General features: G+C 42.2%; 1 protein-coding gene across 1 annotated transcript in view; it reads right to left on the bottom strand.

The window, feature by feature from the left end:
- Positions 1-535: 535 nt before the first annotated feature.
- Positions 536-22,916, bottom strand: part of nfkb1 (nuclear factor of kappa light polypeptide gene enhancer in B-cells 1) — a 29,048-nt gene continuing 6,667 nt past the window's right edge. Inside the window, exons 4-24 of the mRNA XM_027138136.2 lie at positions 20,516-20,553; positions 20,306-20,404; positions 16,278-16,426; positions 15,954-16,117; positions 13,211-13,369; positions 11,686-11,790; positions 10,784-10,875; positions 10,444-10,582; positions 9,420-9,596; positions 9,231-9,317; positions 8,866-9,009; positions 8,590-8,731; positions 8,220-8,334; positions 7,898-8,105; positions 7,641-7,810; positions 6,898-7,000; positions 5,475-5,608; positions 4,569-4,629; positions 4,077-4,243; positions 3,274-3,406; positions 536-2,411 (exon numbers count right to left, since the gene is read on the bottom strand). Of these exons, the coding sequence (XP_026993937.1) occupies positions 2,317-2,411; positions 3,274-3,406; positions 4,077-4,243; positions 4,569-4,629; positions 5,475-5,608; positions 6,898-7,000; positions 7,641-7,810; positions 7,898-8,105; positions 8,220-8,334; positions 8,590-8,731; positions 8,866-9,009; positions 9,231-9,317; positions 9,420-9,596; positions 10,444-10,582; positions 10,784-10,875; positions 11,686-11,790; positions 13,211-13,369; positions 15,954-16,117; positions 16,278-16,426; positions 20,306-20,404; positions 20,516-20,553 (2,681 nt within the window). The 3' untranslated portion in view covers positions 536-2,316. The remainder of the gene's footprint in view (positions 2,412-3,273; positions 3,407-4,076; positions 4,244-4,568; positions 4,630-5,474; positions 5,609-6,897; positions 7,001-7,640; positions 7,811-7,897; positions 8,106-8,219; positions 8,335-8,589; positions 8,732-8,865; positions 9,010-9,230; positions 9,318-9,419; positions 9,597-10,443; positions 10,583-10,783; positions 10,876-11,685; positions 11,791-13,210; positions 13,370-15,953; positions 16,118-16,277; positions 16,427-20,305; positions 20,405-20,515; positions 20,554-22,916) is intronic.

Genomic DNA, 22,916 nt, shown 5'->3' on the forward strand with positions numbered 1-22,916 from the left:
TTTGAGAGCCGACTCAAAAATAACAACATTGTTAGCCGTGTTAGCAATATAATCAAATGCTATTCACATATTAAGCGAATGAATTAAACATGTACAATAATATCGTACATAAGTGTTTATTTATTGCACCTATAGAATCTTTAGAAAGTGTGGGATTTCTGAAAGTAACTGATAACTCAACTAATATGTACAAGCCTAGAAATATTGTGGATTTCTTTTTGTCTAAATGATTATTATAAGAATTTATATTAAACTCTATATTAGAGTTTTTACTCCACTGCGATAATAAACAGTATGAATTCGGAAATCAGTAAAACATTCAAAGCACATCTGTATCCTGGCTTCATGCAGCTCTTCCGCCATCTAGTGGATAGATGCGGGTATTACATCTGCCTGCTTTAATCCAGCTAACAGTCCTGCTGTATAAAAACACATTCACATACTAGTTTAACTCATTTAATTAGCTGCATTAACATGTAAACCTGTTACATAGTTTATCGGTCACACGAGAACACGCACCAACACAACGGCAGAGTGTAATTAATAGTTTTATTATAAAAGTACATCAGTAAAACATTTCAAAGCGAGTTATAAATACAGTTTCTTTGCTAAGCAAGAACAATGTTTTGGTTTTCCTTATTATATAACAATATATAGCAGTCTGTAGCTGATATAGTAATCGTAATGATAATAACAGAAGATTCTCTAGAAAATGAATGCAGCCAAAGAGACAGAAAAAGGGGTATGAAGCTTCTACGTCTATCCAGTTATGAAGAGAAACGAAGAAAAAAATATTTTTGTATCAGTTTATGAGCTTGTATACAAATACAAGGTGAAGTGTCGTAGAGATCGTCGTGTGCAGTCCTGCATTTCTTTATAGTATCGTCTTTATACTGATATGTTCTCGAATTTAGACGTAGAAATGAAAACACCTTTGGGGAGGAAAAAAATTCTTTGGTAAACATTTCAAACATACTCAGTTTCGTAAAATGTTCACAGTGCAAAGATCGTCACACGCTGGCTTTGGATAGATCATGTTAAAACACGCCAGATTATTATTACTACAATCATTTTTACAAGCATTTCTTCAGAAGACTCGAGTAAGTCAAATATACTTGACTTTTTTTTTCTCATATTCGACGATTCTAAAAAATAAAAATAAAAATATATAAAAAATAAAAAAAAATTGTACACAATTTTCCTGCAAACAGCGATGAAGATTTACTTTGCAGTTTGCACAATACTATAAAATAGAGATGGGAAACAATGCCATCTCACAGTTCACGTCTGTGTGGAGCTTTGTGTGTGTGTGTGTGTGTGTGTGTGAGAGTGTGTGTGTGTGAGAGAGAGAGACCCTGTGTCCAATACATATTGGGTTAGAAGGTAATTGTGTAATCATTTCCTTTAAGATTTGATATTCTCTTTGAGTTATGAGCTTATGAAATACAAAAAGCAATCTTGAAAATGCCGAAAAATAAGATTTCATTCTCTATTTGTCATTTTTTTCTGATTGTAGCACCACAAACACACAAAACAATAATAATAATAATAAATCAACACAGTACCACCAACACATCTCTGCAATACAACAGTAGATGAAAAGCTTAGACAAAATAATAAAGAGAAATAAAACGATAAATAAATGCCACCGCTGTATAAAAAAAAATAATCAAATAAAACATAATAAAGCGCTTCTTTTCATTCTTTTTCTTCAGTATACTAAAAGCCTATTGGTCCAGAGGCTCTGAAAAAAGATTCAGGTGAGAGCGTGATAAATGGAGTGCAGCGTTTCCTGAGACAGGATTCACTTAAAAAAAAAAGAAAGAAAAAAAAGAAAAGGAAAAAAATAAAGAATCGTCATATACTATATAATACAAACCCTGAATATTTCAACTCCTGATGATGCTAACAATATCACATTCATACAACAGCATGGCGTAGTTGTGTAGGCTTGTACACGTCCTCTGAACATTATAGCATGCTTAATATCTGTCAGAAAATAAACAAGACATTGTTTAACTGTCTTTTTCTTATTACAATTGAAAACCATTAAAAAAAAAATTTAAAAAAATTTGAGTAAAAAAAAAAAGTACTTAAATTAACAAATGAAATTTTTTCAACCAAGTGCGTCTCCCCAACACGACACTCCGAGTGCTGCCTTGTCGATGGTCTCGTATGTGGGCGTGGCTTATCAGCAGTATCACCAATCAATGAGTCCCAGATCAGAGCAGCGTTGGAGATCGTCGTGCGTTCGTAGTTCAAGGTTGGGAACTTGTTCCGGTGGGAGGTCAGCGAGTCAGTTATGGTGAGGCTCGGTTACAGGAAGGACGTCTCCACGCCGCTATCGCACACGCCGTTGTCGTCCGGCACAGATAATTTTAGAGCCTGCAAGTGACCGGACACGGCGCCGTCTGCATGGGCAGAGAAATAGAGAAACTTTACAGCTAAATACTTTTTTTTGCCAGAATGTTTCAAAAACATTTTAAATGACTGACATTTTGATGTTATGACATCATGACTAGGTATAAACTGTAAAATCAGTGAAAAGCATTATTACGGAATAAATAAAGACGGAACAGATAAATATTCGAAACTATTCACGATGGTAACGACAGTAAGGGTACGTACTATGGGTACGTTCTACGTACTATGACACGTCTTCGTGTTGATACCAATATCAATACTATGAGTCGCCGAACAAAAGGTTTGGGAAACTTTGGTACTCAGTTCTAAAAGCACAAACATCTCAGCGGGAGTTAAAGAATTTTCACTTTCCTTATAAACAACGACGAAAAACAAGGTGAGAGAATTCCCCTCTCTTTTTTCTTGAGCACCATCAAAACCAGAACCTGAATCTACGAGTCACTTTATTTCTCGTACGGCAATGACTTCAATCTCAGTTCTGCTTTAGAAGCAGTGGGAAACCCCCCCCTCTCTTACCCCCAACCACCCCCACCCCCCCACACACACACATCTGATTTACAACTACACTATTTCATCACACGCGGGATGACCACACAAAAACTACAGTGTGTGTATTATTACGGTCCCTTGTTTAGGGAAACCCCAAATGTGACACAAACACACACCACTCGCTGTTGAGTTTAGACAATTCTGCTGAAAAGAGGAAGTGGGTGATATCATTCGGGAGTGAACGCATGTGTGTATGCATCACCGAAACGTGGTGTCAGAGGGGTGTGTCTCTGCACGACAGCTACCTCCTACTTCTTGGAACGTCGGGAAGTATTGTGTGTGCAGGCTGAAAAATCCTACCGGTGCACAGATCTTCGTCGTCTGCGTTCTTGTTTTCATCACACACGATGCTCTCCTGCAGTATGCTGACGGCGCCGACGTTCCCGATACTCTTCAGACCTGCTAAGAGCTCGTGCATTGTCCCGCCCGATACCTGTGTATAACGTGGTGGGAACAGTGAATATACAGTATGTGAACATGAGAGAAAAAGAGAGAGAGATGCCCCTTTTCCACCGAGGCAGTTCGAGTGCTGGTTCGGAGCCAGAGCCTAATTTAGAACCAGTTCTTTCTGTTTCGACCGCCAAAGCACCGGTTCCAAAACAGGAAAAGTGGTTCTTAAGTAGCACCAAAACGTTGCTGGTCTAGACTTAAGAACCGCTTGCGTCAGGAGCTGGGGGCGGGGCAACTGTTGGTGCATTTGATAATGTACCTTATGTATACTAATGTTTAATACGCTTTTACTTTACCGCGATATGATACATTATCAGCACACATGATAGTAGGTAGCTACATGGAGCTGCACGTACATGTTTTATTCGCGCGTTTGGATGCCGATGTAGGTTCGCAAAGCCATGAGCATTAACAGTAAAGCAACATCCGCCATTGTTGTTGTGTTTGCTGCTGCTGCGCTAACGTTGCTGGAACACGTGACACGTATACAGTGACGTCACACTCGGCGCTGTGATGCTCTCTAGCCGGTGGAAAGGCAAACCGGTTCTTAGAAGGTTCGCCAGTGGAACCAAATTTGAGCCAGCACCCAGTTCTTTCCGGTGGAAAAGGGGCAAGAGAGAGAGAGAGAGAGAGAGAGAGAGAGAGAGGTGTACCTCATAGCTATCCAGAAGTGTGCGTGCTGGCTGTGAGCTGAGGCGGAAGGCGTTGGTGAGGATGCCCAGTCTGAGTGTGTGTGCGAGACTCTCCCAACCGCCTGCAGACTCCTCCAGACATTTGCACAGTGCCTGCTTTGTCTCTGTGCCCAGTCTGTGCAGGTCTCCTAAACACACACACACACACACACACACACACACACACACTCGCATTTAGCACAATAAAGGACTTTGCAAACACACATTTGAATCAGAATTCTCCATTCTGATTGGTCAGAAGCTGTAGATGAATCTTGTATAACAGCAGCTCGGACAGAGTACTTATAAATAACACATCAGCTACGCTATGTGTAAAATGCTGATGGAATATAAGAGCCTTTGTACACAATACAGCGTTCAGCTGAAATACAGGAGAGAGAGAGAGAGAGAGAGAGAGAGAGAGAGAGAGAGAGAGAGAGAGAGAGAGAGAGAGAGAGATTCTAAATACAGTACCTTGTGGCGTGATGAAAACAGTGCTTGGCTGGTATAGTTTACCATTCAGGATTTCTCGCACCTGAGCAAAAAAAAATGACAAAAAAAACCCCATCAAGTTATCCTCAAATATCTGGAGTTGTGTGTTCACGAAGAGGCTTTTGATTGAAATTGATTTTTCAGGTCCTTAAAACATTAAATATCTCAACAGTGGGTTAAGATGGAAACTCGTTCAAGATGTAATTCATCTTCCAGACAGCAGGGGGCGATAAATTACTTTGAGCTCCAGTTACGAAAAAAAGTCAGCATGGAGGGGAAAGTGAAGGGATACAGTCATTCTCAACCTGTAATTAGATAAATGAGTAACACGACTTAGCTGTGAACACTCACAAGTGGCATTTGCACTATGTGTCAGTGTGATATTTTTATCACGGCTCATTGCCACAGGGTGCAGCGAGAATTTTTTTTTTTATTACTAAAATTCTTTCCTTCCATACGTGAGTCAGCCATTGTGCATCAGCTCTCCAGTCACCACTGAGCAGTCAGAAAGTGTGAGAGAGAGAGAGAGAGAGAGAGAGAGAGAGTGTGTGTAAGAGAGTGAGAGAGAAAGAGTGTGTGTGTGTGTGTGTGAGAGAGAGAAAGACAGAGAGAGGGACAGAGAGAGAGAGAAAGTGTGTAAGGGAGAGAGAGAAAGAGTGTAAGAGAAAGTGAGAAAGAGTGAGAGAGAGAGTGATTGTGTATGTGTAATACTTAGACTTTGGCATTGGCTTCACCTGCAACATAATATACTACCTTTATCTTCACTCATATACTCACATCCATCCATCTATACATCCATCCATCCATCCATCCATGTAGTGGATACAGTAAAAAAAAAAAAGAATCTCAGTCCGTTTCCAGGAAGAAATACAAAGTTGTGAGACTGACCTTTGATGAAGCAGCCATGTTAAGCGGGGACGTTCCTAGGATGTAGCCCTCGTCCACCTCGTCTTTGTCTTCACTGCAGCATTCGTCGTCTCCGAAGAACAACGGCTCGTAGTTCTGTTTATACGGATCTGCACCTGGAACAAACAAACTATGTGTGACGCAGTGACAAGCTTCAAACACCTCAATTCAGAACTTTGTGTAGATTAATATACGCACACACACACACACACTCACTCACACGCTCACTCACACTCACAAAAAACACGTACACACACACACACTCACAAAAAACATGTACACACACACACACTCACAAAAAACACGTACACACACACACACGTACATATACACACACATACATATACACGCACAAAAACACAAACACGTACACACACACGCACAAACACGTACACACACACGCACAAACACATACACACACACGCACAAACACATACACGCACACGCACACACACGCACAAACACATACACACACACGCACACACACACGCACAAACACACACACACACGCACAAACACGTACACACACGCACGTACATACACACACGCACGTACATACACACACGCACGTACATACACACACGCACGTACATACACACACGCACGTACATACACACACGCACGTACATACACACACGCACGTACATACACACACGCACGTACATACACACACGCACGTACATACACACACGCACGTACATACACACACGCACGTACATACACACACGCACGTACATACACACACGCACGTACATACACACACACACACGTACATACACACACATGTACACACACGTACATACACACACACACACACACACACACACACACGTACATACGTACATACGTACATACGTACACACACACACACACACACACACGTACATACACACACACACACGTACATACACACACGCACGTACATACACACACGCACGTACATACACACACGCACGTACATACACACACGCACGTACATACACACACACACATACACACACACACGTACATACACACACATGTACACACACTTACATACACACACACACATACACACACACACTTACATACACACACACACACGTACATACGTACATACGTACACACACACACACACACACACACACGTACATACACACACACACGTACATACACACACACACGTACACACGTACATACACACACACACGTACATACACACACACACACACGTACACACGTACATACACACACACACACGTACACGTACATACACACACACGTACATACACACACACACACGTACATACACACACACACACGTACATACACACACACACGTACATACACACACACACGTACATACACACACACACACACACGTACATACACACACACGTACATACACACACACGTACATACAAACCTGCAGCGATGAGGAGTGCACTCAGTTTCAGAGAGCCCCGCCCTGCTGCAATGTGTAGAGGCGTAGAGCCGTCATACGTCAGACTGTCGACTTCAGCATTGCCCTGCACACACACACACACACACACACACACACACACACACACACACACACACACACACACACACACACACACCTTTACCCCTCATTCCTGGTTTTTCGGGATAGAATTAAAAATTTATTTACATAAATTAATATTTTAATTAATTCATGATTAAAAAAATGAGAATGCACAGCCTCAATAGTTTGTATCCCTCATTATCTCCAATTCATTTCAATCAGGTAAGGCATCAGACAGAGAGAGACAGACAGAGAGAGACAGACAGACAGACAGACAGACAGAGAGAGAGTCTCTGCTTGTTTGCTTTAACACTAACAGTAGAGTTTATATATTTACAGTGTAAAAGTTGATATGTGTTAAATGCTGTTCTCTGTATCTCAGCGTGTAGTTTCAATCAGACGTGAACAAGTTCCCTGTTTTTAAATGACTCAGTTCCTCTTAAAGGTTTCTTTGTCCTCAAAGAGGATTTTCTTGACTTGTTGGTATTGGTATCTGTACGTTGTTTGAGAATTATGATCTGAGGTGAAAATAAAGAGAGGCTGGTGTATTTATTTTAATAAATAAAGCTACACCATGTACCCACAGGTACACACGCACGCACACACACACGCACACGCACACGCACACGCACACGCACACACACCTCTAGCAGCAGGCATCCGGCGAGTGAGACATTGTCCTGTTCGGTAGCGAGGTGGAGCGCTGTGCGGCCACATGTTCGCTCCTGAACCTCCACGTTAACCCCGGCCTCCAGCAGAGCTCTCATGTTGTGCAGACTGTTAGCCAAGACGGCTATATGCAGGGGACACAGACCTACACGGGCGAAAATGCAATTTGTTCCAAAGTCTGCAGAAATCCACAAACTATCATAAATTAGTGTGTGTGTGTGTGTGTGTGTACCTGCTGTGTTGTGCATGTCACATAATTCCAGTGCCTCATTATTTCTGTGTCTCATCAGCACTCGGATCATCTCTCCATCTTTCTGTTGGGCGGCCAGGTGCAGCGCCGTGTTGCCATGGCGATCGGTAAGAGTGATGTCACTTCCTGCCTCCAATAACGCCTCGACTGCTTCCTTCTGCTCGGTCACTACGGCCAAGTGCAACGGAGTCTGGAATCACAGAACGAACACCCGTCACACAAGTCACATCCTTACTGCTGCAAGAACAGAGAACTCTCTGTGTGTGTGTGTGTGTGTGTGTGTGTGTGTGTGTGTGTGTAGTACCTGATACAGGTCGTTTCTCATGTTCAAAACGTCCTCTCCGGGAATCGCCATTATCACCTCCACTAAGTTCTTCACTGCACTCGTCTGACTGTGGATCACACTCAAGTGCAGTCCCCTGCATGTACACACACACACACACACACACACACACACACACACACACACACACACACACACACACACACTCCTTACATGCCCCGTCTCTGACATTTATACCTGACAAAATTCGATGATCTGTAAGTGCAGTATTGTGTTTAATAACATAATAGATAAATACTTGCGTCACATAATGTTTAGAATGTTGTAAAGGATTAGAGTCTGGTGTAGTGTGTGTGTGTGTGTGTGTGTGTGTGTAATGTGGGATACACACGTGTCTCCGTTCTCATCTTGAGTAGCCATCAGCGGACGCTGTGTAACCAGCAGCCGATGAACGTCACTGCTTATGGCATAGTCAAACAAAGCCCTGGCGTGTCTCTGTGCTAGCTCGGTAAAGCTTGGCTCAAACAAAAAGTCTGAAGAGAAAACACACACACACACACACACACACACACACACACACACACAAACACACACAGAGTTCATGCCCATTTACTAAATACAGCAAATCTCAACGCAACTGTGAGCGAATGACTTCCTTTAAACGCACTTGTGGTTTCTGTCTCCAACACCTCATACATATCTCTCGCATCACACCTCTCCTCCGACAGGAAACACACTCCCCCCATCCCGGGATAGTCGTCCGGATCGTCGTCGCTCTCCTCGTCCGTGTCTTCCACCGGACCGTGATTACCTGTTGAGGATGCCAGATTGCTGGTCTGAGCACGTGAGTTACAGAATCACGTCCTTCAAATCGCCACGAAGGGCTGATGATGCGTTATACATTTCCAAACACGACCCAATCACCAAATTGGTTGTGGGCGGAGCTTATTTTCATGTAGAATGCATGTAGTCTCACTCAAAATGTTATCTTTTCTTTATTTTATGTCTGTAATGTTCCTTGCTAAGACTCACAGTGCTTAATGCCGCTCCCTCCTCTACCCATGGACGATGGAAAGCCATAAGTGGAGTTGAAGTTGTTATAAAACCCCTGATAATAACCTAGACCAAAAAATATATAATATACATAATGTATATAAATATCTTTTTAAAATCAGTTATCACAACAAAACAGGCTTCATTAATTATTTCGGAGTCATATACCTCCACTTCCACCACCACCTCCTCCTCCTCCTCCTCCTCCACCTCCGCCGTGACCACCCCCTGACGGAGCCCCTCCTCCTGGCCCTCTGTACATGCCCCCGACTCCGCCCCCTGCTCCGCCGTAATCTGGGAAATTGGGCAGTGTCTTTTGCCTCTTCCTCTGGACTTCTTCCTTATCTGTCGCAAATAACAGCACAAAAATATTTTATGCCGCGGCTGTCGAGCAGTCAACAGTTCGGAGTTTATTTTCAAAGGGGTGAAGAATCAAAGAAGAGAGAAGAAAGCATGAGTGGGGAAGAAAAAAGCATGAGAGATCACAGATAGAGGGAGAAAAAAAAAAAAGAAAGAAAAAAAAAAAAAAAAAAAAAAAGAGGTGAAGAGAAAGTGGTGAAAGGGAAAATGAAATACCGAAGAAGCGAGCGAGAGAGGGAGAAAACAAGAAAAAGAAAAAAAGAGAACTGATCGTGTTCAAAATATTCACTCTGCACGATAGAGCTGGGATTAAAGCCCAAGAAGTGATTTAAAAAAATAATAATAATAATAATAATAATAAATGATATTTAATATCTACTCAATCGATCTGTATTGTGATGTACAAATCATGCACTCGAGTTGATGTAATAAAATATGAATGATAATAAAATAACTATATGAATAAATTAATTTAAAATAAAGACATAAATGGTTGTTAATTGCATCATTGCAGGTTTACCACGCTAAGGTGTAAGAGGACAAATTTCCACTTGTGGTTTTTCGATATTTGATTAAAGGAACGAGATCGTAGGTGTTCTTTCCGTCTCTGATGGCCTTTCTTTTCTAGCTATGATCTACATGGTGAAGTGTGTTGTTGAATGCAGATGTCACACTGGATTGGTTTATTTTTCCAGAGGGGCTGAATCAAAGCAGCTCGAACGCTAAACTAGTCTTGGATGGTTAACATCAGAAAACTCGTGGCAGTTGTGATCTGTGGGTGAAAGGGTGACAAGTGAGTAATGGGTAAAGCTGCTGTGCTCGGCTTGTGTACCTATGATCTGTGGGTGATAGGTGAACGGTTTGGGCTCGCTCATCTCGTTGTCCGACTTCCTTTTGAGTTGCACGAAGACCGAGATAGGTTTCTGAAGGTTCTGGTCGCGGTACTTGGGCGTCTTGAACACGATGGCGAACTGAGTGAGAGAAAAACGACAATGAATGTGTCATACATAAGGTGGAGGTGACTTGGTACTCAGGTGAAAATATCTCAGCCGGCGAGTAATTAAAAAACGAATTGCAGAGTTGTAAGCAGACGCTGTGACGTAATTTCAACATGGACGACGGATTGGCCGTGTATAAGGTTGTGAACTTTTCATACGAGCGGTGCGACTGACCTGTCTGTGCACGTCGGTGGGAGAGAAATCCCCGAATGCCTCCCAGACGATTCCCGTCTCATCGTCCTCATAAAAGCGCACCTGGATGTCATCTGTTAACAAAAACCACATGACATCAGACCAGGGAGTGCTCATAGGGAAGAAGAGGACATCACTTCCTCATACAGCTGATCACACACACACACACACACGCTAATTTGAATATTCTTTTAATTTACTTCCTCCATGGCTAGAAATACACGCAGAAAACCGGAGTGAATGATGGCGCAGCGCGTCCTTTTATATGTCTCTCAGACTAGATGTGTGTAATAAAAGAAGGAGGAGGAAAAAAAAAAAAAAAAAGAAATTCCTAGGGGCAAAAGCACACACAGTGTCCAATGTGTGAAAGATACAACATTACACAGGCCAACTTTTAGGTTTATGAGCGTCATCAGATAGTTTGGGCACGGAAATGTAGAGAAAAGAGAGAGAAAAAAAAAGGACAGAGTAAGAGAGACAAGAAGGTAAACAGATCAACAACAAAAAAAATTCCAAACATTAAATAACTAATATCAAGCATGAGAAAAAAGAAACCAGACAAACGAAGAGGAGGAAAGACTTTTGTGAAACTCTCTTTCACTACGAGGAAAGGGAGGAACAGTAAAAGTAAGAATGTCTGAACGGTAAAAGATAAAGCAGGTGAATTCAAGCAGGATGAGTAGGAACTGAAAGAAATAAAAACCCCACAGGATTCCATAAGAAACAAATAGAAAGAGCGTGTGTGATGTGTAACTTTCCTCCTGATCTCATTTGCCTGTTAGAAGGGGAATTCCCCCAGAAGGAAATCAGATGGTATTCAACGCACGGAGGAGGTCCATCACAAAATCTGACCTTTGATCGGGACTTGAAAGGAGCCGCCTCACCTTTCTGAACTTTGTCACACAGCAGGTACACTTCCTCTCCACCCGTCACACACCCTGCAGTGCGGTCCATCCGCACGATCTTCAGGTTTGAGGCGTTTGGAGCTTCTGCAAAACGAGAAGCGACGACAGGGCGGATGGTTTGTGAGAAGGAAAAAAAAATTAATTAAAAAAAATAAATAAATCACCACACAATCTGGGCTATGACCTGGTTTTAGAGCAAGTGCAATGCCAACATGCCATGTTAAAAAAAAAAAAAACACTACCCAAAAACCTCTTTACCCATGAAAAAAGAGATTTATGTGAGCCCTCGAGCCCCAGCCGTGCTCTCGTCCACCATTTCGTGGACTGATAATGCTCCCCCCCCCCCCCGCCCATAATTAAAAACAAGATGAAAATAGATCTTCTTATGAGAAGACTGAGCTGATTTAGTTAGTGTTTTCATGAAGGGTGCCAATACTTATGCCAATTCACAAGTCGCAGAACGTGATGTGGAAATAGAAAGTACGTGTAGTTTCAGTGCAGTGATGTCTGGCAATTAGTTTGGCTCAGAAGAGAGAGAGAGAGAGAGCGAGAGAGAGAGAGAGAGAGAGAGAGAGAGAGAGAGAGAGAGAAAGAAAGAAAGTGAGTGTGAGAAAGACAGAAAAACCAGAGACGCTCTTTCGTTTCTTGGTTCCAAAGACCGAAACTGTTTCATCCAACTTGGGGCACATGGTTCATGTAAATGCTGAACCCCGAGCTTCCTCCTTGTGTTCGAGAGCTTCCTTGTCTTTATTCCTCATTCCTTTTTCTCCTTTTTCTTTCTCTCACCCTCTATCCTTTAACTGCTCTCACTATATACTCTGTTATACATATGTAAACAGATGCATTTCTTATTTCTTCAAACAAACTAATAAAGCCGTGCAGGTTCTTTCCTCTCGCTGCCTGTGTGCGTTCAGGTTATTGACACAGGAAGTCGAGCGCTCAATAAGCATGTGGTTGTGGTTAAAGTTGTGAGAACTCTGTTGCTAGGCAAGTCGGATGCCAAAAATATGGAAGGCTCAAAATATCTCGCTATCAGATTCTTTTAGACAGATAATGTAAACGTGCAGCGACATGAAAACATCAGGAATGTCAACCTTTGCCTCAGATATTAGGGAATTACTAAGAAAATACTTAGAATAACTATTAGCATCAAATGCTAATTCAATTGAAATGGATCGTGCTACGTTACGGAACATCGACGTCGTGTCACTCGCGTACAAGAATTCGGTGGAAATGTGGTGAACCTGCGACTTATTTTAAAAGTAGAAACATTTAAAGGTTTTATTGTCGTACTGCTAGCACGTGGAGACGTATCCAGACCTAGTGATCCAATCGTGACTGTCAAATTATTTACAGCATGATATCTGATGATGTTTTATCAAGATTTAAAATATTGTCAGAATTGGAATGATGACATGTTACGAACTACAGCAAGTTCCCGTTCCTGTTTTGAAGCGCAAACAGAAGCTGTGTGTTAAAAGTACATGCGTTTTGAGGTACTCACTGCTGTCGTAGATGGGCTCGGATATGACCGGCTCGAGTCTGCGGGTGAACCCGCCCTCGCTGTCGGGCAGAAAGGCGGTGAACATGAGCCTCACTACACTCAGGTCCATGTCTTTGGCCTGGTTAGCTGCAGCATTGCAGATCAAATTCTTCTGATGTTCTGGAAACAAAAACAAACATGATGACTTTTAGATTCTGTGTGCCTGTCCGAGGCAGACTTAGTGACAGTCCCAGTGAAGGAGGTGTGGCCTGTGTGCCTGTCAGTCCCAGTGAAGGAGGTGTGGCCTGTGTGCCTGTCAGTCCCAGTGAAGGAGGTGTGGCCTGTGTGCCTGTCAGTCCCAGTGAAGGAGGTGTGGCCTGTGTGCCTGTCAGTCCCAGTGAAGGAGGTGTGGCCTGTGTGCCTGTCAGTCCCAGTGAAGGAGGTGTGGCCTGTGTGCCTGTCAGTCCCAGTGAAGGAGGTGTGGCCTGTGTGCCTGTCAGTCCCAGTGAAGGAGGTGTGGCCTGTGTGCCTGTCAGTCCCAGTGAAGGAGGTGTGGCCTGTGTGCCTGTCAGTCCCAGTGAAAGACGTGTGGCCTGTATGCCTGTCAGTCTTAGTGAAAGACGTGTGGCCTGTATGCCTGTCAGTCCCAGTGAAGGAGGTGTGGCCTGTGTGCCTGTCAGTCCCAGTGAAGGAGGTGTGGCCTGTGTGCCTGTCAGTCTTAGTGAAAGACGTGTTGCCTGTGTGCCTGTCAGTCTTAGTGAAAGACGTGTGGCCTGTGTGCCTGTCAGTCTTAGTGAAAGACGTGTGGCCTGTGTGCCTGTCAGTCTTAGTGAAAGACGTGTGGCCTGTGTGCCTGTCAGTCCCAGTGAAGGAGGTGTGGCCTGTGTGCCTGTCAGTCTTCGTGAAAGATGTCAGGCCTGTGTGCCTGTCAGTCCCATTGAAGGAGATGTGGGCTGTCAGTCACAGTGAAGGAGGTGTGGCCTGTGTACCTGTCAGTCTCAGTGAAAGACGTGTTGCCTGTGTGCCTGTCAGTCTTAGTGAAAGACGTGTGGCCTGTGTGCCTGTCAGTCACAGTGAAGGAGGTGTTGCCTGTGTGCCTGTCAGTCCCAGTGAAGGAGGTGTTGCCTGTGTGCCTGTCAGTCCCAGTGAAGGAGGTGTTGCCTGTGTGCCTGTCAGTCCCAGTGAAGGAGGTGTTGCCTGTGTGCCTGTCAGTCCCAGTGAAGGAGGTGTGGCCTGTGTGCCTGTCAGTCCCAGTGAAGGAGGTGTTGCCTGTGTGCCTGTCAGTCCCAGTGAAGGAGGTGTTGCCTGTGTGCCTGTAAGTCCCAGTGAAGGAGGTGTTGCCTGTGTGCCTGTAAGTCCCAGTGAAGGAGGTGTTGCCTGTGTGCCTGTAAGTCCCAGTGAAGGAGGTGTTGCCTGTGTGCCTGTCAGTCACAGTGAAGGAGGTGTTGCCTGTATGCCTGTCAGTCCCAGTGAAGGAGGTGTGGCCTGTGTGCCTGTCAGTCCCAGTGAAGGAGGTGTGGCCTGTGTGCCTGTCAGTCTTAGTGAAAGACGTGTGGCCTGTATGCCTGTCAGTCTTAGTGAAAGACGTGTTGCCTGTGTGCCTGTCAGTCTTAGTGAAAGACGTGTTGCCTGTGTGCCTGTCAGTCCCAGTGAAGGAGGTGTTGCCTGTGTGCCTGTCAGTCAGTGAAGGAGGTGTTGCCTGTGTGCCTGTCAGTCTTAGTGAAAGACGTGTTGCCTGTGTGCCTGTCAGTCTTAGTGAAAGACGTGTGGCCTGTGTGCCTGTCAGTCTTAGTGAAAGACGTGTGGCCTGTGTGCCTGTCAGTCTTAGTGAAAGACGTGTGGCCTGTGTGCCTGTCAGTCTTAGTGAAAGACGTGTGGCCTGTGTGCCTGTCAGTCTTAGTGAAAGACGTGTGGCCTGTGTGCCTGTCAGTCCCAGTGAAAGACGTGTGGCCTGTGTGCCTGTCAGTCCCAGTGAAGGAGGTGTTGCCTGTGTGCCTGTCAGTCTTAGTGAAAGACGTGTGGCCTGTGTGCCTGTCAGTCCCGGTGAAGGAGGTTTTGCCTGTGTGCCTGTCAGTCTTGGTGAAGGAGGTGTGGCCTGTGTGCCTGTCAGTCCCAGTGAAGGAGGTGTGGCCTGTGTGCCTGTCAGTCCCAGTGAAGGAGGTGTGGCCTGTGTGCCTGTCAGTCCCAGTGAAGGAGGTGTGGCCTGTGTGCCTGTCAGTCCCAGTGAAGGAGGTGTGGCCTGTGTGCTTGTTAGTCCCAGTGAAGGAGGTGTTGCCTGAATAAAGGCGTGTGTGTAAAGTGCGGCCTGTTAAATCTAAAATGCAAAGCTTCTCTTGAACTGTAACATACATTCAATTTCTACCTAATACACTATCTATATCTACACTTGACCAAAATATTACATATTCATAGATCTAATCATCACTCCACCACACTCACGTACATCTCACAGACCTTAAAAAAACATGGTGGTGATGTTTTTTTTTTTTTTTACCCACAGTTAATTACAAGTTCAACCACATTTTTGTACCTGTTTCAGTTTGGATTACATCCTTGCCTCAAAACAGGAATTTCTGCACAATTGCACGATGTTAATGTGTCCAAACACGCAAATACATCATGTAAATGAGACAAAGAGTCAGTGTTGTGTTGGGGATGTTTGCCAAGCATGTTATGCAGTCACTCAACCTTCAAAGCTATCTTCCAAAGGGCACACACACACACACACACTCTCACATACACTCAGCCACACTCTCACGGTTACCTGTGAGCTCTCGAGGAAGGCGGGTCTCCACTTGGAAAGAGTCAATTTCAGGATGGATGACCACGCCATAGTTGTAACCGAGCCTGTAGGCTTCACTCATCCTCTCCTCCAGAGTCTTACTCACATTCTTCTTAGTCACATGAAGGATTCCCAGGTTCGGAAAACTGCAAAAAACAAAACAAAAACAAAAACAAAAAAAAAACCCAATAAAAACAAAAAAAAATGTTATCATTATTAGACAGACTATTGCTAATAGAAATGCTGCTAAAACACCAGGCTAGCAAACATCAGCTAGCTCCTGAATTGGAGAAAGTTGGCATATACCTGATGGTGGAGTCTTTGGGCTGGAGGTCGACGACGCAGATGCCCTTGTCGCACTGCTTTCCCACGAGGCTGTGAGCATGCAGGTGTGGCTGTTTAGCGTTGGTCACCAACTGGACCACAATTCGTGCTGGACCGTGATAATGACAGATCTGTGGACGAAAACAAACGAAGACAAACTGAAAACTAGAGTTCAAACAAAGCTAGTTCTTCTGAGCTAGCTAGCAAATCTAAAAAAAAAAAAAAAAAACATATAAGCTTATGCTGTAATTTCTTCAGTGTTAGCGAATCTAGTTAGCCGAACAACCTAAACACTCTTGACATTTCTAGTTTGATCCCTGATGCAATTTATGCTGGAAGTTGTTCTTTGGAGTTTGTAAACCTCTGACCTTTTCTAATGGATAAACCTTATAGCCTGACTTCATCCTTAAGCATAAGTGTACCATTTAGCTGGTTAAACTCTGAAAGAAAAAGTCCGATTTTTTTTTGTTCGCTTCTTTATTAATTAGCTGGACAATCTCTGGAATAAACCTGGCAGTTTTTCAGCCTATTGTTTATTAGTGAGTTGGATAAACCTTCAAGTCTAAACTTACTACTCTTTAGTGCCAACGAACACGTTTTAACTTTAACAAAATTGAGAACTAAGTTCAACATCCAGCTAAATTATTAAAAAAAAGGCTCTAAACACGGTTTCACTTTGGATAGTTATCAGTGTGGACCGTCAACTCTCTCTGAAAGGGAAATCTACAAGAAAACCTTCAAGATTCCCCACAAAGTACCAAACAAATCAGAGAATTACTTCTTGTTCCCCCCCCTTTTACGGGTGTTATCAATAATTTGTCATTTGTTCACAGAGGGCAGTGAGTATTGGGGCAGAAACAACAAAAACAACAAAAACAAACCCACGTTTGAATTGCAGCTGATTTTCGGTGAGAAAATTAAATAAATAAATAAAAGGTTTCCGAAAAGGTGAAAAGATTACGGTAACATCAAACAAAGGCTGTGTATATACAGTATAGGAATTTCCCAACATGACGTAGATGTGGTGAGGGACAGGCGATGGACTTTCTCTGGTCTGTCTACTGTTATGTCCATCATTAAAGACGCATCCTTGGGAGGAAAAAAAAAAAAACATAACAAAAAATAAATAAATAAATAATCTTTCTTGGTATCGTCGGGGTTGAATCACGATCAATAGTTGAAGCTATATACATATTATTTTATTGATGTTGAGGTCTGCCTGAAAGTGAAAATGTCCTTACATATTTTGGAGTGATGTCTTCTGCTTTTGACTCAGCCTCTGTATCAGGGCGTTTCACATGTGGTTCAGATGCTACTTTCTCCAGGTACGGTTTGAGTCAGATGCAATTTGACTTCAGCCCCTGATTATATTAAAATTCCCCCCCCGGTTATATCAAAAAGAATATCAAACCATATCAAAACACTCCTCTAGTACAGAGGAGGAGGTGTTTTTTTTTTGTTTTTTTTTTAAGTAATATGAAACACTTCCTCTTACAGAGGATGTTCATACTGACACATGTGGGAAGAACCGTGAAAACACCTCTGACATACAATGAAAAGATAGATTCATAAAGCAATTTAAAATGGGGAAAGTTACATGTTTATGGCACTTTGGCCCTTATCGTTATCCAGAGCAACTTACATTTATCTAATTGTGTGTGTGTGTGTGTGTGTGTGAGCACAGTTGAGGGATAAGGGCCCAGAACTGGCAGCTTAGTGGCCCTAGGATTTAAACTCATGACCTTCCGATCAGTAGGCCAACAAACATTTGTGTGCGACTAACACATCGGTCAAGCGTTTAACGTTAGTGGGGACATTAACATTTACATTAACGACATTTGGCAGATACCTTTATACAGAGTAACGCACCAAAATGAGTACCAACATCCATCGATAAATACATCGATACTGGCTGGCTAGGTCAAAGTCTAAGGATATCATATTTCCCACAAACTCTGTTGAGGGGAAATACAGCACACACAAAAAATGCATTTCAGAGCAAGGTACGTTTTCACCTGGCATCTGAAAGCAGGGGATAGAATATGCGGACCGAAGAAGGCAACATTTCACTCTGAGGCAAATGACTGGTTAAGTGTGGCTTCTTACTGAGACTTTAGAGAAGTCTGCTTTAATATACTTATTATAATGTAATATACTGCTTTAATATACTTATTATTATATTATTATCTTCTTTTCCCTAATCATAACAGGAGAGATATACTGTACTACAATATTCTGAACCGTAATCATAAACAATGACTGTTAAATAGATATTACACACGTTGAGCCTTATTTATCGTGTTTGGTACGAACTAATTTTTTATTAATCTTACGTTCTGATAAACGAAAGCTAAGCCAGAGATGATGGGATTTATATCCAGTTTGAAATCTCTTTCAGGAGATTTTGTGTTAACACTTGCTTGAGTGTAAAGAAAGGGGTAAAATGACTCAAAATATTGAGCTCGCTGATTGAGGAGAAAAAGAGACTTATCGTATGAAAATGTTGTTTCTTTTCCCCCTAAATAATTTCTGTAAATTCTTTTTGTGATGTCATCTACAACATGTGCATTGTAGCAAGCCAAAAAAAAAAAAAAAAAAAAGAGAAGGACTCAGATACACACTAGTTTTTCACCTCCATAATCCCAAAGAAACGACCGGAAGAAAAAAAATCCCTAATAGGTGCTGACGATGCAGATTTCAGCATTAAGGCTGTGGGGAAAAGCCCAGATCAGGTTACACACTCTACACTGTTTACTTGATGAAGGCAACAGAAAGCACATTGTGTCTGTGTGTGTGTGTGTGTGTGTGTGTGTGTGTGTGTGTGTGTGTGTGTGTGTGTGTGTGTGGGTTAGGTGTCCTCTGCGTGTCTGAGTATGTCTAAAGTTGTGGGGGCGGTTTGTGTTATGCCTCCTTTCCCATTTGATGCCCACACAAGTCACAGAAACACATAGCAGCACTTCCTATTAATTACCAACGAGACGCTCTGAGGAAATTCCCAGAGAAGCGGCATCTCTCTCTCTCTCTCTCTCTGTCTCGGTCTCTCTCTCTCTGTGTCTCTCTCTCTCTCTTTGTGTGTCTCTCTCTCTTTGTGTCTCGATCTCTCTCTCTCTGTGTCTCGGTCTCTCTCTCTCTGTGTCTCGGTCTCTCTCTCTCTGTGTCTCGGTCTCTCTCTCTCTGTGTCTCGGTCTCTCTCTCTCTTTTTTGTTCTCTTTTAGATCTGAAGTTTCAGATGCAGAGAACTCCCTCAGCCACGCTTCCTGGTTACAATCATATTCTAATACAGTTTAATGCAAAAGGGTGATTTTGTTAAAGGAAAAGAGGAAAAGTGGACGGTATCTGAAACAAAACCCTACATCAGAATCATAAATCTAAAATTTGCAGTATTTGCTGGTGGGGGAGGGGCTTTTTTTTTATCTATATATAATTTGACATCTGAAGTAGATATGTTTATTAGTACATTAAAATGTTGATAAAAATTTATATTATTTGCGCTTTAGATCATTAAATCTTCCGATTTGGCTAAATTATTATTACTACTTTTTTTTACCTTTACAAAAAAACAAAAAAAACATAAATAGAATAATTATTTATGTTTATAGAATAAAAGAATTAAATATAAAAATTTAAAAATAAATAAAGCTAGTCACTCATAAGGCTGGATGATATGATGATCTAATATCAATAACGTGATTATATGATAATTATGTCGTAAAATGCTTTTCTATAAATACGATTATAAATAAAATGAAAGTTTTTCTTTTTTATATTTAAAAAAAAAGTGCTGGTTAAAAATTTGACAGTAAATATTTCTGCGCTTTTCTATAAATAAGATTATGGATAAAAATATTATATTTTATTCTTTTTACATTTTATATTGAATTTTATTTTTAGATTTAAGAAAAGGTGCTGGTTAAAGATTTGACAGTAAATATTTCGAATCGTGAATATTTTGAATTGTGATTTTTTTTTTTTGGGACCCTGCTCATAGAAAGCATTAGAACCAGACTGACCATAACCTGAGGATACGTCTTCCTGTTCTTCTCGCTGCAGGCTCCCGGGAGTCCACCGTGAGATGGACCCTCACAGCCGTATCGAAACCTGAAGCCCCTCTGTTTAACATGGTGTAAATAAATACGTTATTAAAAGTGGTACAAATCTTCCCAAATAACATCATCATCACCATCATCATCTCCTCCCATCTCCCAGTCATTGATTCTTACCTGCTTGGGTTGCTCCGTAATCTGGAGACTAGGTCCTTCTGGAGAAACCGAGTAGGAGAAAACAAGTATATGAGACATTATAAAACAGTGCTGCTGTTCTCCTGGCTTTCCTGCACACTTCGCTGTGATGTGCCACGACATGAAAGGAACTGACTTTTATTTTGAAGTTCTAAAGTGCATGGTTTCCACTATGAAACAGAGATTTGGTGCTGAATTGGGCCGTCATGACTCTGTGGGCTGTTTTGAGAAGCCCACACTTCGTTTCAGTAAACACAGCAAGCTATAATTAGATTTTTACTCAAAATGTAGATTCAAAGTATTAGTAAATAACAGTGAATTTTAGACATGACACACACACACACACAATATAGATATATATATATATCCGGTTTTCTGTGAAAGCACAGGAAATCAAACTCTATTTCTGAATAAATGAGACAGGCAGTGTTTAAAAAAACAACAAACAAAAAAAAAGTGCTAATACCAACACGAGCGACACTTCCTTATAGAAACTGCTGCGATATGTAAATGACTCGGTATGGTGTTGCTATAGGAATCTAATCAACACTGTACCTGAAGTGACTGTTAACACACAGGTTGAGCATTTCCATGTTCTAGTACTCTTGTAAGACGGGTCTTTGCGATGCTTTTGCTACAATGCTTTTTTGTTTACGTTATGTGTGAAAAAAATAAAAAAACAAATCAATCAACACCGACACTGGAGACTCCTTCCGTTCAGATCTTACAGAAAGAAAGCATCTATTTCCCCCTTTTTCCTTTGTTGCTATAGAAACAATATATTAGATGCTGAGTGACGGAGAGATGATCGTCGAGAACATCGCTAACACCTCGGATCTCAAACGTGCCAAGAAATCTCCTTTAAGTTTTTCCACTTTTAAAAAAAAACAAAGGTCTAAGCGAAGTTTCACAGCTGGTTTTGTTTTTTTTCGTTTTTTTTTTCTTCAAGTTATTTTGACTACCTGAGGTTTTCGTTTCAGGAAGCACATGTGAGCAGATCTAAAATTAAGCTTAAGATAAACTACGACCGTACTGAGTCTTTATGTTAAGCGGTGGTTCTACACGGTGAAAAGTAGACATTAAAAATATGTTGCTATTTTCTTTAAGGAGATGATTTTTTTTAGCTACCAACTGGCACCAATCATTAGAGTGTGCACCAGTTTTCCTCCCTTGTGCACTTGGCTACATGACCTAGCTTGAGCCTTCTGTCTGAACGCTCGGCGTGTTCGCGTAGCAGTAGACGCCTCGGCCTCCTCTTCCTGTGTTGAACATTGACTCGGTTCTGACCACATCCTCTCAAATCGGGCGCTGAACCTGCGCCAATCGAGCTTCACTGCGTCCACACGCACACACACACATTTCCCGTTATGATGATGCAACCCAGGTTATGTTTAAAACAAAGCAGGGAGAACTTCCTCTACTCAGGCAGTGATGACAAACTGGCCTCTCCCTCATCTCTACGATGCACAAGGTCATGTTACACATGTCATCAGATTATTTACGGGAACAGTCCGCCATGATGGCTCCATCGATGTGAGGTTTTGAATTATTATTTATTTATTTATTTTATGTGCGTGTTCTAAATGCTCTACAGCAGGACATGGTTCTGCGTTTTTAAGTGTCTCTCATATCAAACAGAGAAGTGAAAATATCCGAGAGAAAATAGAAGCCACCTTGTGTTTCCTTCACAGTCTACGCTCTGTGTGTGTGTGTGTGTGTGTGTGCGCAGGGCGATGCTTAGACACCTTACTGTCTAAGTGGCACATTATATCGACGAGAGACATTGTGAAATGTGATGCAGACATAACGCAATAAAAAAGCAACCCGCCGGATTCCTGACCAATCAGAGAGCGCCTGTGTTCACATGTTGTGAGGTCGTGATGCGAAACCAAACATACCGAACATAAGGATAAAAAGTTATAGGAAAAATAATCAACGAGAGGAAGCAGAGCGAAGCAGAGTTACAGTTTTACCACCACAAAGTACGTCCTGAAGCGTTTAAATGTCTCTTGTAATATTATCGGTCTGTGGTTACGTTCAAAGGTGCAGTAGGCAAAAATAATCAAATCTGGTGACCTGGGACTTTTACAGATATCAAAGATGGGGTGTGTCTAAAAATTACCTCAAAAATCATCAATTCCATTGATTTTTCCTTTTATAAAGCCTCAGAGAATATTACAGACAGCGGATGAACAGAAACCCGTGATATGAGGACACAGCCAAAAGCACCGACAGAGCCGTGTGTGGTGTTTGTGTATTGTGTAAAACTACCAATCAGAAGCGATTATTTAACGAGGGCTATTTCATTCTGTAATAAAGAAGAAAGTTTTGTTCAAGAGTCGAATCACGGATCCAAACGGAAAGATGAAAGCGTGCTCTAATC

The sequence above is a fragment of the Tachysurus fulvidraco genome, chromosome 15 (genome assembly GCF_022655615.1).
Source record: "Tachysurus fulvidraco isolate hzauxx_2018 chromosome 15, HZAU_PFXX_2.0, whole genome shotgun sequence".
Classification (NCBI taxonomy): Eukaryota; Metazoa; Chordata; class Actinopteri; order Siluriformes; family Bagridae; genus Tachysurus; species Tachysurus fulvidraco.